Genomic DNA, 15,838 nt, shown 5'->3' on the forward strand with positions numbered 1-15,838 from the left:
TGCAAAACCTCCCATGTCTACTTGTCATAAAGGTCCTATTGACTCTGCAGGTATTCATTCCCTTTGTCAATTTTTAGTTGGTTTGTCCACTAAACTCAAGGAAAATTGTGTTATGCACCACTAGATGGCACTATGTACAAGTGATAGGTTTTCCCTTCCAAATGAAGTAAGCCAGTCTTTCCACACAAGTTAAATAGGCATGAAAGACAGGACTGGCCAACAGAATGGCTGATGAAGTGGCTACCTTGAAATGAACTTTTGGCTCTGGACCTTCTAAGTTTGAGAGCAATCTACCAGCTCTTACTTTTTTTCCAAAGAAGATGGAAATCAGAACTCATGGTGAAAATAATTGAACATAAGTGGTGTGTTGTATGTATGGAAGTTGCCATTCATTTGATAGGAAACATAACAGCGTTCTACAGCAGTTGACAGATGAGTGCCTTGCTTATAAAGAATCAACCACTCTTCCTGTTTCTGGTGTGGGGGATGTTGAACCAAAGGACAGGAAGCATCTGAAGTGAACGCCAAAGGCCTTCAATGGCTTTGATAATATAGTTCCTGATATGCTTAGTATTTGTGTTGATGACTTTTTAATGACGTTTTTCTAGTTCAAGTCTTGAATGGATTATCTGGATAGCTGCATATTTGCTCCTCTCTACTTTTCAGCAGGCATAGACGTTCCTTCAGATTTCTACTTCTTAATTTCCATAGATGATAACTCCCTAAACCAATAATGGTGAGTAATCTGGAGAAGTTATTTCAAGATGCGGCAATGGGCAATAGCTCTCTTTTATCCTCCTCCATTTTAAAAAATATATACTTAAATTTTTTTAATGTAGAATACAACTTTACTATCCTTTTGGTTAGATACGCACCGGTACAGACATTATCCACTGAACTTGTTTATTAGTGCAAGCTTTCCCTTTCATGATAAGTGTGACATTTTTATATGTGGTGCAGGGGGTAGCCTGAGACAGACAGATTATAGAATACATGCCTAAAACAGAAAACAAGAAATAAAGGGCATGAAAGAAAAGGCTTCAAACCAATACAGTAGTCCCTCTCTATATCGCAGTTCACTTATTGCGGCCTCACTGTATCACGGGATTTTAAAAAATATTATATTTAATTATTTATCATGGATTTTTCACTATATCATGGGATTTTGCAGTACTGTATACATATGTTGTTAAAGTTATGTAGGTTTAAGAGTGTAGAATAAATGTAAGGTTCCTACTTCGTGGGGGAGCCTAGAACGTAATGCCTGTGATAAGTGAGGGAATACTGTATATCAGTATTTTCTCAATGATGAAGAAGGAGGTGCCTGGAAATATCAAGAAGTCACCAAAATGGTCAGGAGAGGAAATATATGTGGAAAGAAGGGAGAAAAACCTATGAAATTATTCCTAATTCAAATCCATCCAGCAAGCTGGAATACTTCTAGCCCAAAAGTAAGCCGCAGCCATCTTTTGAAGGTTCTTATTCATACACATGGGTCCTTGTTTTTCAATCTTGGTTTGGCTACTGGGCTGTTGACCCTCTATTCCCAACCTGCTGAATGAATTGAGTCCCTGTGCTAAAACAAAGAGGCTGTGATGGTCCTAAGGAAATACCGTAATTTACACAAAATAGTCTCTCAATGAGCTATTTTTCAGTTAAAAATTTTTTAATTTAAAAAATTTTGATCAAGACAATAATAGAATATAATTTGCTACTAACCAGGAAGGCAAATGGTCCCAAGAGGGGAAAGAAAGTGATAATAAAGGGATGCCATCTCTTGGTGAACAGCATAATTCAATGACATAAAAATAAGACTTGAAAGCATAACAAATTCGTTACTGGTTAGAATAGTTATCTTCCAAGTCGGAACTATTTGAAAGGCATAATGTAGCCTGGACAAGAGTCTAGCTTTTATGGATCTTTAAATGATCCAACTCAGAGTCCACTGTGGTCTTCACACTGATGAATGAGACTGGAGTGGAGGTCCAGCATTTCGGAACCTTGAGATCATCTAATCCCTCCCCTTTATTTTATAGGTGAGGTTACATGACATTCTCAAGGTAGCACAGCTAGACAATGACAAACCCAAAATGAGAACTGGTTTCCTGATTTCCAGTTCAGAGGCCGTTCCTCTAGCCACACTGCCTTTAAGGGAGACAGAGTACTGAAGGGAGTCAATGTGGGGCCATGTGACCCAATATTAAGTGAACTTGAACAGAGAATGCTTCTCATGATAAGACTCAGAGGAGAAAGACCCTGCGTGAGCAAGCTGAAAGAATAGACTGACAAAGTGAGCAAGCATTACTACCTATCTGGGGCAGGATGATGGGAAAAGATGAAAGGTCAAAGAAGCAATGCCTGTTTAATTAAACTGGTGACCATACCCACCTCGTTATGGGAGAAGGTGAGGTAGGTCTAGTCAATACCTAAATACTAATAGTACTGCTAACAAAAACAGAAGTTAAAAGAAAATTCTTTTACTAGAATACTTGTAGATACTCATCGATAATAATATTGATAATGATACCTTTAAAAAAACCATTCAAATCGCATATTACGAACACACATCTTGTGAAGAAATACTTGTTTGTGTGGTTGAACATGAATCACTGTCTTTCCTGCAGTGCTACATCTTTATTCCCAGAGGGCACAGGAAGGGTGTCCTCAAGGAATAAGAAGTCTTAGTTATTTCTCCTTTACACTTAGAGTCTCCACTTCCCTGATGCGAACAGTAACACTGGTTTTACAAGTTCTAGAAACAGAACACTGATGGGAGGATTATCTGAGACACTTGAAGCACGTGATTTGTAGCAAAAGTCTGTGATTTCTTTGTAAATTACTAATCTGAAATAGACACAACAAACGTCCACAGCTTCAACTTCAAATGATTTAAACAAAAATAGAACGAGCCATGGACAGTGTCTGCATCCCTGTCCAATTTGATGTAAACAACGTTTGTAGAAATTGGGTTTGTTAAGAAAGTTTATCCATATATCTGGATAGCAATAAAAAGCGTTTCCTAGGAAACTGTAAGATCCTGTACCACACAGCATACAGCCCAACAAAGAGGAGAATTAGATTGGTTTCTAAATTCAAGGTACAAATGTACACGATTGTTCTTAACTCCTGTGATGATGTCCCAGTAAAGTGGGCATGTATAGCGGTAGTTGTATCTGTTTTCCTTCTCTCTCCTGCTGCTATCTTGCCTGTGAAGCTCATTGGTCTGGTCTGGATTTCTTCCTCAGCGGTGATCCCCTGTGCATTCCTGTCCTTCACTATCTGTCCCAGCGTGGGTCAGTACTGTCCTTCTGCCGCTAACGACACTACTGTTTCATGTCTTCCCATTTCTTCCAAGACAGCTGCCAGCATGCTCAGGTTTCCATCCGGGAAGTTCTGTGCTTCCCAAAGATCCAGGATTACACCAGTTGGGCTCGATTTGGTGGCAAAGTAATTCAAGTACCTGTAATTAAGAATGGGCAAATGTGCTGAATGCTGTGATTTATGGATCTATCTTCTCTTTAGTTTTTACTAATCCCTTCTGTCTCTCCATTTGCCTGTTAAGTATCTTTATGCCCCATCTGAGAGAGACACTGTGGTTTACAGTGAACCTTCCTAAAAAACTAGCCCTACTTAATTAGATCAGACCCAGGCAGGAGGTGTAATGTTTAACTTTGTTAACCTCAACTCTGAGTAAGATAATTTAGGAGACGAGATGTTGATGGGTCAAATCTTAAACAGGAAATCAAAAGACTTATGTTTTCTTTCCAGCTCAGGCTCTGATCACCTTTGACAGGTCATGCCATGTCTTTTGCTTGGTAGTAATGGCAACATTTTACAAAGAGCAGGTTTCTGAGGTCTCTTAATAACTGAATGACAATGCTGTGTTTTGCATATTAGTGACTCATCCAGCTTTAAGTCCTACTCAACGGGAGATGGAGAACAATAATTACTTTAGTGAGTGGATATGTTACTTAGGGGGATTTAGCCCATCAGCTTTGCAGAGTGGATCACGAAACTTGATACTACTTGTAAATGCCAGATAAGCCCAGAATGTCTCTCAACAATATGTCTGCAAAACCACAGTGCAAGATACAAAAAAGAAGCTTAGTACATGTTTGCAGAAAGTAAATCGATATATGGATGAAAAAAGTAACAAATGCTACCCTATGGCTAACCATTATCAGCCTGGAGCCCCATGGCTAATGGAAATAGTCCTAGGAGCCTGGCCATACACACCTGTCCAGGTTTAGCTTATGGGCCAGCATCCTCCAGTCGTGACCTCTCGTCTGCGGGGCATCCAGGCTGCTGCAGAGCTTCTGCCGGATAGGGAGAGGGATGCTGAAAGCACTAGGTCCTGTCATGGTGGTGATGGTGCTCGCTGGATCCAGCAGAGGCAAATCAATGCCCATAGGTTCCTGTAGTTCGGGCACAGGAACAACACAGCTTATTTCTGAAGACAAAAGCAATCCCTATTGAGCCAATCGCCATAATGCCTTGCTTTGAGCGATAAGAAGAAAATGGGTGCTATTATTCTTCTTGGTAAGAATGGCTTCTTTCTGGCTGAAAGTTGTGAGTAACTATCTGTAACCTGGCTGAGAGGAAGAGGTACATTTTGAGCTGATTTTGCACAGCCCTGGATTTATGGGTGAACAGATAGTGAACAGATCTGATGTTAGAAAGCCAAAAGTTCAGAACTTCAAGAAGCTGTCAGACCCTGAGGGGAATGCCCTAAGCAAATGTCCAAGTAAATTCTTGCTCTAACCTCTGCAGAAATTGGCTTGGTTCTGCTTTTGTTGAATGAAATGGCGCACAACTCTCCTCTAAATGATATCAAATTAAGACTGATTTTTTTTGAAGAAGATAGTGAACACAGTATATTGCCTCAGGGCAAGCTGCTAATGGCATCCTCCAATTGCTGTACACCCTTATTTTTTAATCTAATTTTAGTAGAGAAAACCATAAATTGGCTCTTAAAATAGTTTCAGCTCATAAAACAGCACAAATGCAAAATCTGAATTTCATCCGTAGGAGAAGCTCTAATCATTTTCTGATCTTCTGCTGGTTAGAAAAGCAAAAGCAAATGTTGCCAGGGAACTATTAAAACAATAACAGAAAATCTCCTTAATCTACTTGAAATGTCACCTCTCTCTCTTTTTAAAAGCAGGTAACTCCTTAGTGGACATAATTAGTTGCTGGAGGATAAACGAGCCACACGGCTCAGCCACCAGGGAGTCTCCGGTGTCTTGCAGAGGGTTCAGCTCAGCAGGCAGTGCCACCATTGCCCAGAGCGCCCAGCCGTGCGGCTTCTGTACTGTAGGGGTCGCTGCTGTCTGTGACCCAGTGTAGACTGACAGCATGTCCTGCATTCTGGGGTCAGCAGCCAATGCCCACCTGCTAGGTTTGCGTAGGCCTACCGCACAGGGTCCATCCACACGCTAGAGCTAAACCCAGTTTCTGCAGTAATACACACCATGGTGTTGGCTGCCATCACAGTATTTAGCCTCAGAACCCAAAGCTTGGCAAACTGAGACTCCCAGGAATCCTTTGTGTTAACTCCAGCAGCACTTGTCAGGATTTAAAAGACCGGTATAAAACACAGAAGCAAAACTTGGCACAGAGCTTCTTCCAAGGGACCGTGAGGAGAGAGGGGTCCCGGTCCTCAAGGACATAGGGCTTCAACAAAGGGGACCAGAAGAGTTATCTGAGAGCACTTGTGGCTGTATATCAATGGATTTATGTTGGTGATTTCTGAACCCCAGTGCCCAACACTTATATTAGGCACTGAATGATGGATGCCTGGGCTGGGGCGGGGGAAACCAAGAGAAATCACACGGTATTTCCGCAACTTAGTGCCAGCAACCACATTGAGGTCCTACTTGCTTCTAGTGTGGACAATGACACTAGGGTGCGGAAAGAAATCCACCATGTCCCTCAAACACAACCCCACCTTGCTGGTAGTTGAGGTTAAGTTCATGCAGGGAGGGGTATGGTTTGTACAATGCTATCCTCAGAGATTCTTCTTGCTGCTGCTCACAGCAGCTCGCTCCCGCTTACCTGTGGTCCGTCCCTATCTGCCACAACGATCTTCCTAAAGCACTCAACTGATTGCTTCTCTGCCCTGCCTCGTCATTAATAAGCAAGAAATTCGCCTACCACACAGAGCTCCAACTTTTAATCACGCTTTGAGGGGTATTGGCACCATCTGCCCGTCAGCCATTAGGAGGTCCCAGAGGTGATGCTTATGAAGGGCAGAGCCAGGACTGACATAGAGGAGGGGCCCACACCCACGGCTCTCACCTACTGACAATCTGACCCTGGTCTGTCTCAGGGTGCCATGATATGACTCAAACTCTCCTCAGACAGGATCACTCACTATCCCTAGCATCTCTTTAAAGAAGCAACCTGTAATAGTCCTTCTGCCCTTTCCTTTAATCTCTGCCAGGCAAGCCCACCAGCCCAGAGACCTACAGCACTTCTCACAGCTCTTCTGCAGTCCTCCCATTCTGCCCTATGCCTGTGGTTGTATTTATGTTCCTTCTTTTGATTGCTCCGATTTTGGAGATGAGAATATTTTCATCGTCCTAAGAACTCCTGTGATCCTGAGCACAGAGACTTGCACATGGGAGCTACTCAGTTCATATTTGCTGAAATGAAAGAAAATATTTTTCCTAGTACAGAAAGGGGCTGAAATGAGTTTCTGATAGAAGCCCACCCCATAGAGTAGAGTGTGGAGCTTCCTTCCAAGTGGCTAAGAGTATGGTTTTTCTCACTACTGAAGGTAGGCGTGGCTTTCGGGAAGGTCTGTTCACACAGCCCTGCGCTGTTCCTTTTCCAATTGGATAGAGAACCATCACCGTCTCATGTGGACCTATCAGCCCTGAGTGTCTAACCTTGGCTATGTTCACTTCTGTGTGGCTGAAACAAGCTCAGTAGGGCAGCATGTCTTGTCTCTGTTATCGGATGGCTGGCACCAGCCGTGGAGGTGAAAGAAAAATACACCTCTACATTTACATTTAAATTTCGTCTAGTAATTTCTGTTGCTATTCACTCTTCCTTCCCTTCCAGGTAAAAGGAGAGTTTACTCTCACCGAATGCTTATTACCATAATCGCTTATGATATTGGTACCATCTGTCTTTGATGTTGTGAGTCCCTTAGTTAAGCATATGATTTTTTCCCATTAGCCAGACGGCTGCTATGGGTAATGGCACGCATCTTCAGCACTCACTCCAAGCAGCTTCAATTTTCCACTCCCATATTCTGACTCTTCCTAAAGTTATTTAGAAAACTGAGATTTTTCCCTATGGTTGTTTTGAACAGATCATAGAAAACAGAAGAGGTCAGTAGATGGAATGGGTATAGCAGAGTGATGTTACCTGGCACATTTTTAATATTACTCTCTGTGTACACAAAAGTGCTGTGTATCAGTAGTTAACAGGGGTTATAAAGTCTTTGTCTACAGCTAAAACTAAATTAAAGGCCGGAAGAGACTATGAGTTTCTCTTTTCCCCACCACTTTTTTCTCTTGGTGGTGATAGGTTGCTTCCCTGCTATTACGCCCCCATCTTTCTAAAACAACAACAACAACAACAACAAACCCTTTGATTATCATTTACATTTTGACATTCATTCATGCCCATACTTTTCAGACATTTTCATTCTTAAACTTCATCTCTGAAACTAAAGGCTTTGTTTCTAGTTAAGGAGTCTCTGTTTTGGCCAAAGCACTTGGAGAGGAGCCACTGGCCAGCTCCTGACATCACCATGGTCTAAGTCAAGCACAGCTTGGTCTCCCTGGGGGACAACGGGGCGTCCCCTAACCAGAGGGGCCAAGGGCCATGCGGCTGCATAAACCACTGCTGGTGGGAGCCTTGAGAGGTGGGTGGCTGCGGGGAGGGGAGCAGGACATTCCTGGCAAGTCAGCTCACTCTGGGAGATAGTTGCAAGGGCAACGGCAACCCCAGTCCACCTGCCAGCTCTCCGGGTGACCCGAGCAAGAAGCCATGAATGGAGCCTTTTCTCTGTTCGGTTATGGTTTGTCAGTCATGGTGTGCCCCTCCTCAGAGCGTTTGATGAGGATCTGGGACTCAGGGCTCCCCAGAGCTAAGTAACTGTTCAGAGCTGAGTCTTGCTCCCCAACGTCAGAACCCAGCTCCACAGGTCTCCCCTCGGGGGGCCGCCTGCAGTGCATTCAAATGCTAACAACCACGGTGGGACTCAGTGACCCAGAAGTAAAAGCAGCAGAGTGCGGCTTAATCCCCAAAGTCATCTGACTCCAGTCGCAAAGGCCTCCAATGGGACTGAAGGGCTGGCCTCTTGGAGCTGACGGTGGCCAGGGTGCAAAAGAAATCATCTTTTCCTCAATGTTGGCACAAGAAAGTCCTTCGATTGTGATCACACTATGCAAAACTGTCTCTTCCTGAAGAGAGAGGGGGTGGCTGACCTAGCAGGAAAGAGCCCTCAACAGCTCCTTTTCATTCGCTGCTGCATCTGATCCACCTTTTCATCACACAGCGAATGTTCCCGCTGAACAGAAAGCAAGCATCAAAGGGGCAGACCTCCTCGCCCCCTCCAAAATTCCACAGCTTTTGTTGTCTCTGGAGCTGGGTGGTTATTGAACTTTGCAGACCTGCTGGGCCAGGAAAGTGAAAACACCCTCGGGAGCCAGCAGGGGTGGTGCTATGAGCCTGGGAGATAGGGCCTGTGCCCAGGGAAGGCCTGGCGGTTGCCATGGCACCCTGACACCGAGATCATTCCTTATGAATGTCACTGGGGTCTGTGACTAAAGTTGTTTATGAGTCAAAAAGTCTTATGAAACTACAGGAAGAAATGATGACCGCACCCTGGCCCGGCTGTGGGAAAGAGGGATGGAGCGTCTTAGAGGCTGACACGCTTCCCCCCTTGGTTTGCTAAAGAAGACAGTCTTTAAATACAACATGTGGAGCGAGACATGCTGAACATCCTGACATTTCATTTGTCACTGTGCATGAGATAGCAAGGGAGAAGCTGTCCTTTAATTCATATTCTGTCCCACTGTAGTGTTAACATACAGCCATCCTGTGCTCTGTGGCTTGGCAAAGAGCACAGAGCCCCGGGAGGCCCCTTCTGGCCACTGTGCTTACCCTGCATCCTTTGTCCCTCCAGCAGGAAGGGTTTCCACTCTTCACACCATAGCCTTGGGGGCCAAGGGAACTGCTAGGTTCATATGCACCCCCTCTTTCACATAGAGAGGTTAAAAATAGCAGTGCTGATTGTTATTTCTGTAATAGGAACATATAAAGGCACCCAACTGTACCGAGGGAAGATCACAGCAGAGTAAGGCGAAGTGATGGAAACTAGGGGGAAAGTGCATAGATTTTACTTCCATTTCTGGAACACTATCATAGTTTCAGGTATACAACATAACGACTCAATATTGTGTCGGTCATGAAAGGATCACCACAGTAAGTCTAGTTAACATCTATCCTCATATATAGTGACTTTCTTTTTCTTGTGATGAGGACTTTTAAGATCTGCTCTCTTATCAACTTTCAAATACGCAATACCTTAGTATTAACTATAGTCACCATGCTGCACGTGACACCCCCAGGACTTATTATTTCATAGCTGGAAATTTGTATCTTTTGACCCCCTCACCCATTTTGCCCACCCACCTAGCGTATATTCTTATATTTGGAGAATGATGTGTAAGAGACAAAGGAGACCAAGAGATGTCCCTTTCCATGGGGAGATAAAGGAAGAGAAGGAAAAATGAGGCGGGGGTGGGCCGGGGGCGGAGGCCAGTTTCTCTCCCTCCATCCCAGTAGGCGGCACCTGATTAGGCAAAGGGAGGTGAGTTCCCTGAGGATGAAAGGGATGGGGAGGAGAGGCAGAGGAGGCAGGGATGTAGCACATCAAGGGATGCTTTGGGAAAAGTTACTCCATGTGTACACTGCTTAAATTAAACCTTATATTTGGAATTCATTTCTGTTGTATAAAATTAGAACATGATCCTTAAATTCATGTTATGAAAAGTAAAAGACCTGATTCTCAAAAATTATTCCTTATTATATTCTTGTATGTATTGAGCTCCCTGTGTTCATTAAAATATTGCTCTATTAACAAATAGGACCTAAAGGAAGCTTTTCAGGACTTCCTATATGGCCTGTATTGAGGTACTTTTGTACTTCACACTCTCTCTCCTCCCCACGGTCATTCTGTGTCCTGATGTCTGAGACCCACAGAGCTTCTTACCTCTGAGACAGTGCAGTTCAGCTGGAAGATCTGTCCTTCTCCTTCTACCTGTCGCACGCAGAGTTTGCAGACCAGTTCCACTGTGTTCAGGCTGAATCTTTCCAGGGTGAATGTGCAGTGGAGGTTTCTTTGAGACCCACTCCAGATTTGGTAAAAAGGAATCTCCTAAAGGATGTGAAAGGGTTAACCACAAATGAGTGACTGACACTAAAAATAACTATTAGATACTGGACGGCCAAGTACTCTTCTCAGTATTACATACGCCCTTCATTTAATCCTCGGAACAGGCCCACCAGTAAATACATCCCAAACTCCGTTTCAGATGAAAATGCTGAGGCCCAGAGATGTTAAATAAGTCAACCAAAGCCCAACAGCTAGTAAAGTGGCAGAGTTGAGATTTGAACCCAGGGGGTCAGCCTCCAGAGTATATATATCTAACCAATATGGCACTTGTCTCTCATTTACCATAACAAAAAAAAAAAAACAGAAAACAAACAAACAAACAAAAAACCAAAAAAAAAAAAAAACCACTGTAAATAGTTTAAATAAAACCTACACACTCCAGCCCTGGCTGCTGTGGCTCAGTGGATTGAGCGTCGGCCTGCGAGCCAAGTGTCGCTGGTTCAACTCCCAGTCAGGGCACATAACTAGGTTGCACATCAGGTCCCCAGTTGGGGGCGCAAGTGAGAGGCAACCACACAGTGATGTTTCTCTCCCTCTCTTTCGCCTTTCCCCTCTCTCTAAAAAGAAACAAACAAACAAATTAATTAATTAAAAAAAAAAAACCCTACACACTCCAGCCATTGCTCATTAAATGGAATCCCCACTGTGGTATTCTGGAGAAGAGCAAAGAGGCTCTAAAGGATAATGGGCTGATCCAGTTCCCTTTCAGGCCTACATCCTCCCTCTGCACAGGACCTGACGGGACAGGAAAGGCAGCATGCACTGCATTTGGAACCTGTAGGCTCCATTAGCTGCTGCAAGGAAGTCTGTGACCTAAAAAAAGGACCAAGCCTCTAAAAGACACACATTTTCAAAACCTCCAGACCACATTACGGAGCCCATCCTGAAATCTTTTTTCAATAAAGAAAAGGTTGATACGTTAAAAAAAATGAATGAACATGGTGGTTAAGAGCACAGAATGAAGTACAAACAAGAACACTCTCCCCTCTCCTATTTGGTGATTTATGGCAAGTTACTTATCCTTTCCATGTGAAAGCGTAAGCAAAAGAGTAAGTCCGACCTGGCCCAGGTGAGATGAGGTAAACCAAAGTACATGAGAGTCTGGCGGAGGGTAAGAATTCACCCAGGCTTGGTTTCAACTAACAACAGATTATCATTATTATAAAAGCAGTATTCTTTCATTATGATTACACAAAGGAAATTGTTCATAAAAGGAGAAGATCTGTGGACTTTTATGACAGTTGTGAAGTAGGGAGAAGAAGAAAGCAAAGGAAGAGATTTAATGAGAAAGTTAAAAGCCAGATCTCTCAATCAAGTGTTGACTGATAAAGAAGAGTCTGGCATGCAAACCCCATTGAAATTTGGGACTGTTATCAAATTAGTAGGTTTGTCTCCCACAATGTAGATGTGAGTACTAGACCTATGAAAGCAAGAAGGGAGTTGGAAAATCTTCTCTTGGCTCTGTCTAGTACATTCATTTTTTAAATCACAAAATTGCAATAAGCCAGTTACAGTGCTGGGGCGTGGGGCTGCATCTGCATGCATGTAGACTAGGCTTCACAGCTTATCCAAGCATGTCTGCATCTCCTAGGCTCGGGAACGAGGCTAGCAATCCCATCACACAGTCTCCTGAGAACTCAGGCTGACTCTTGCAGGAAGGGGTGTAAACTCCTGGGGAGTCCGTATGTTTTGACCACAGGAACATACAATGGGACTTGGGATCAATATGCTAGGGTTTAATAAGATGCTGACCAGGTTTTATTTTTATGTGCTAATTTAGTTTCAAGACTGGGGATGCTTCTAAGTTTTCAAAGTAGAAGTATTCTCCCAGCAAGGTGGAAGCCTAATTTGTATCACGTGGGACTAGCAATGTTCTTCTGTTTTCTTATGAATGCACTCAGAGACTTTTAAGAATCAATTTGATAAGACATTTACCCTGAAGATATAATAATGGACTCAGAACTCTTATTTGCTAAAAATAAAATAATGGTAGTCCAATTATTTGAAGGAGAGAAAAAAGCATCCCGTCAAACATGTCTGGTGTATTTTTCAAAAATCTGAAATAATCCCAAGTTATTTTGGAAGAACAAGTGCTCATATATCTATGATTAACTTCAAGGAAGGTAACATTTTATGTCCAAATAATTTCAGTCCTCTCCCATGGAGTTGTCTTCAAACCTTTAGTTCATCTTGGGAACTTTACCTGATACTTAGCCAGCAATTTGCTCTTCCAGAGGGAATGGGCAATGTCATGAATGGACAGGCGCAGGTTGTGGGTGCTGCCTTTGAAACGAAGAGCCTTCGGTTCTTCTAGGAGCTGTCCTCCCATCTGTCTCTCAAGCTGCAAAACTTCCTGCAATGACATGCCCCAAACCAAAAGCAAATTACTGGGTTGCATCACTTCCATCAGCTCTCTCATCAAATGAGTGTTTCCTCACTGTGCCCTCTCCCAACCCCGCTAACCCATGCAACATGCGGAGGCCACTGCTGCAGCCTCTACACCCTGCAACTGAAGCCCCTGCCAGTGTGTATGTGACTGGATCCAACTGACTATCAACTATTCTTCAGCGGTCACACCGTGGGGGGCAACTTCAGTACAGTCTGCACTTCCCAATGAACAGGAGGAATATTTATTCACCTATAGCACAATAACAATAAGAACCCCAAATGGAAAACACCCAGATAAAAGAAAAATAGGTAGAAACATAAATAGGTAAGTAATATGATCTTCAATGAACTTTTAGGGAAAGGGGCAAATAACTAGAAAAGAAACCCACGTCTGAGACTTGGTAAAACCAGCATGTGAACAAATATTTGGAATGTGCTTTGGGCATTTTTTTCTATCTTTTGTAGTTTATCTACAGAAATAAAATAGTAAAATTTTGCTTAAAATTATCCATTGCAGGATTTAAAATTATCAAAAAAATTAAAATACGTTCCTTATATGTCCTATTAGTAGAAAATACACTGATGCAGATTAGGAAGGTTTCTCAGCACCAAATATTGAACTAAGCAGTCACTCATATTAAATTTAATTATTTGATTGTTTATTATTATTATTTTAGTTCTTACCCAAGGATATATTCATTGATTTGATAGAATAAGTGGAAGGCAGGGAGAGGGGCAAGAGAGCGAGAGAGACAGACAGAAAGACAGACATCAATCAGTTGCCCCCTCCACCCTTTAAGTGCCTCAATGGGGGACTGAACCTGCATCCTAGGTACATGCCCTGACTGGGAATTGAACTCTCAACTTTTTGGTGCATGAGACAATGCTCCAACCAACTGGGACATATTTAATTTAAAACAAAAACAACAACAACAACAACAAAAAAAAAACAAAAGAAAAACACCTCGTTTCTCAAGAACTGTGGCTGATCAAAAAATTTGTTATATAACTACTTATACTATAAAGATATAGAACAAAGACAAATTCTATATATACTTCCATTTGTCGAGCTAGTTAATGGGAGTTAATGAAGCACTCTCAACTACAGTTGCATTTATCCAAACAGCATCTAACCACAAGTTATCAATAAACAAAATACCCTGGGCCTCTTTTGCTGTCAGAACCACCCCTGTGAACAGTTTGCTCCCCTCATGCTTAAAAAGTTTTAGGGATACAAATATGTAGGTAATATGTGACCTTTTTTTTTAAAGTTTTTTTATAGAGTTTAAGGAAATAATGGATTTTATAAAAATATAATTTCTTCTTTGGTGGGATTTCAATTGAAAACATGGGGTTCAGTAACACAGGCCATTTCACACACATGTATGGGGCGCCTACCCTGATATCAAGTACAGACGGGCTACAGCAGAGAATTGTGAGTATGGGAACCAGATTGTAAAGTGCAGAGCTAACCCACATCATGGATTAGATGTAAACAGTTCATTTTAAGCTGCTTCTTTAGTGGTGCTCAGCATCCATCATCTCTGAGTCAGGCCACTATTCTGAACAATTCAAGCTGCTGCAAGGTCCTATAAGGTGTCGGAAATATTAGGACGGTATGTAATGGTTTCAGACTGGGACTCCTCTAATTAGTGCCTAATGGAGAGATATGGCACTAGCATATTGATGGAAAGATAAGCATGGTCCAGCTGCTTGAGAATATTGACGTTGAGCTTATTCAACATTGCTGGCTGCTGAGTAGCTATTACTTGTGACAGGATCCTGCCTCTAGCCAGGCAGTCAGCCAGCCCCAAACCAGGCAGTTGACCACCGGACACATATGTTGTGTCACTGTGCCCTGGCTCTGCTGTGCCTGCAGCTCAGCAGGCTCGAAGGGTCCCCAGGAGGCTGTACAGATCCACCCAACTCCCCGGAGTCACACATGTTCCTCATGGACCTCCCTCCTGCAACCCTTCACACTCCATTCCTGGACAAGAACCTGGCCATGTGGAAATGAAAACATGAAGATGAATAAGGAAAGGGAGGGTTAATTGCAGTTTCTTCTGCTTCAGCAGGAAGGCATAATGAGCTTATGTTGATCATGTTCATGTTCAGTGTCTAGTTAGCATAATAGAGAAAACTGATGTTCCCAGTGAACCTGGCACCTGACAAATTCTAAAGCTCAAATGATGTTTGTTTATAAGCCATTAGAAGAAAAGAAACATAATTAGAAATCTTTGAGATTACAGTCATGCCAATCAATCAGTTCTAGCTTTTTTCCAGTATACCCTAATTACCTCATCAAGACGTCTAAAGAGCAATCGATAGTAATTATCTGATTACTATAGATCTTCATTATGTCCAAATTATCTCCCTGGGATGTCTGAAAGAAGAAGCATTGTACTCAGGGAGGTAATTGTACCCAACAATGTATAATCCACACCCTATTCCTACAATCAACATAGATTGCAGAGGATATAGAGAGCATTGTCAGTTTCCTTGGCAGGGAAGACAATTGAAAAAAACCTTAATTGCCTATTGGCCATGACCTTGACGCCAAGAAATCTAATACCATGCTCGCACACAAAGTCTGGGCTGAAGTCAATCCTTGGCATCGGCAGCATTGACCTCAAGTCACGGTAAAGAGTTCTCCCTAGCAGGGAAAGTGAGTGGGCTGGCTTGAGCTCTTTTTTGAGAGAAAGTCCCAAGTACAGTGCCATTTTTGTAGTTAGTTCTTTTTTAAAAAAATTACAGTTGACATACGATATTATTTTATACTAGTTTCGGGTGGACAGCATAGTGGCTACACATTTATATAATTTATGAAGTGATCCCCCCCATAAGTCTAGTACCCACCTGGCACCCCACAGTTATTACAATTGGTGACTATATTCCCTATGCTATAAATAAAGTGCCATTTTAGACAATGAGACCAGAAAACACATACTTCCTACTTTTTTAAGCTCTCCATCTCTCCACCAACCAGGAAGGATGCAGTGCTGCTGCACAGAGCTGGGAGGAACCTGACTTTTTTCT

General features: G+C 42.7%; 1 protein-coding gene across 1 annotated transcript in view; it reads right to left on the minus strand.

The window, feature by feature from the left end:
* Positions 1-843: 843 nt before the first annotated feature.
* UNC5C (unc-5 netrin receptor C) overlaps positions 844-15,838 on the minus strand; it is a 347,425-nt gene continuing 332,430 nt past the window's right edge. The window contains exons 13-16 of the mRNA XM_090266319.1: positions 12,618-12,767; positions 10,232-10,396; positions 4,237-4,415; positions 844-3,460 (exon numbers count right to left, since the gene is read on the minus strand). Coding sequence (XP_090122445.1) covers positions 3,295-3,460; positions 4,237-4,415; positions 10,232-10,396; positions 12,618-12,767 — 660 coding nt within the window. The 3' untranslated portion in view covers positions 844-3,294. The remainder of the gene's footprint in view (positions 3,461-4,236; positions 4,416-10,231; positions 10,397-12,617; positions 12,768-15,838) is intronic.

The sequence above is a fragment of the Furipterus horrens genome, unplaced genomic scaffold (assembly GCF_987537825.1).
Source record: "Furipterus horrens unplaced genomic scaffold, mFurHor1.1.pri manual_scaffold_2, whole genome shotgun sequence".
NCBI lineage: Eukaryota > Metazoa > Chordata > Mammalia > Chiroptera > Furipteridae > Furipterus > Furipterus horrens.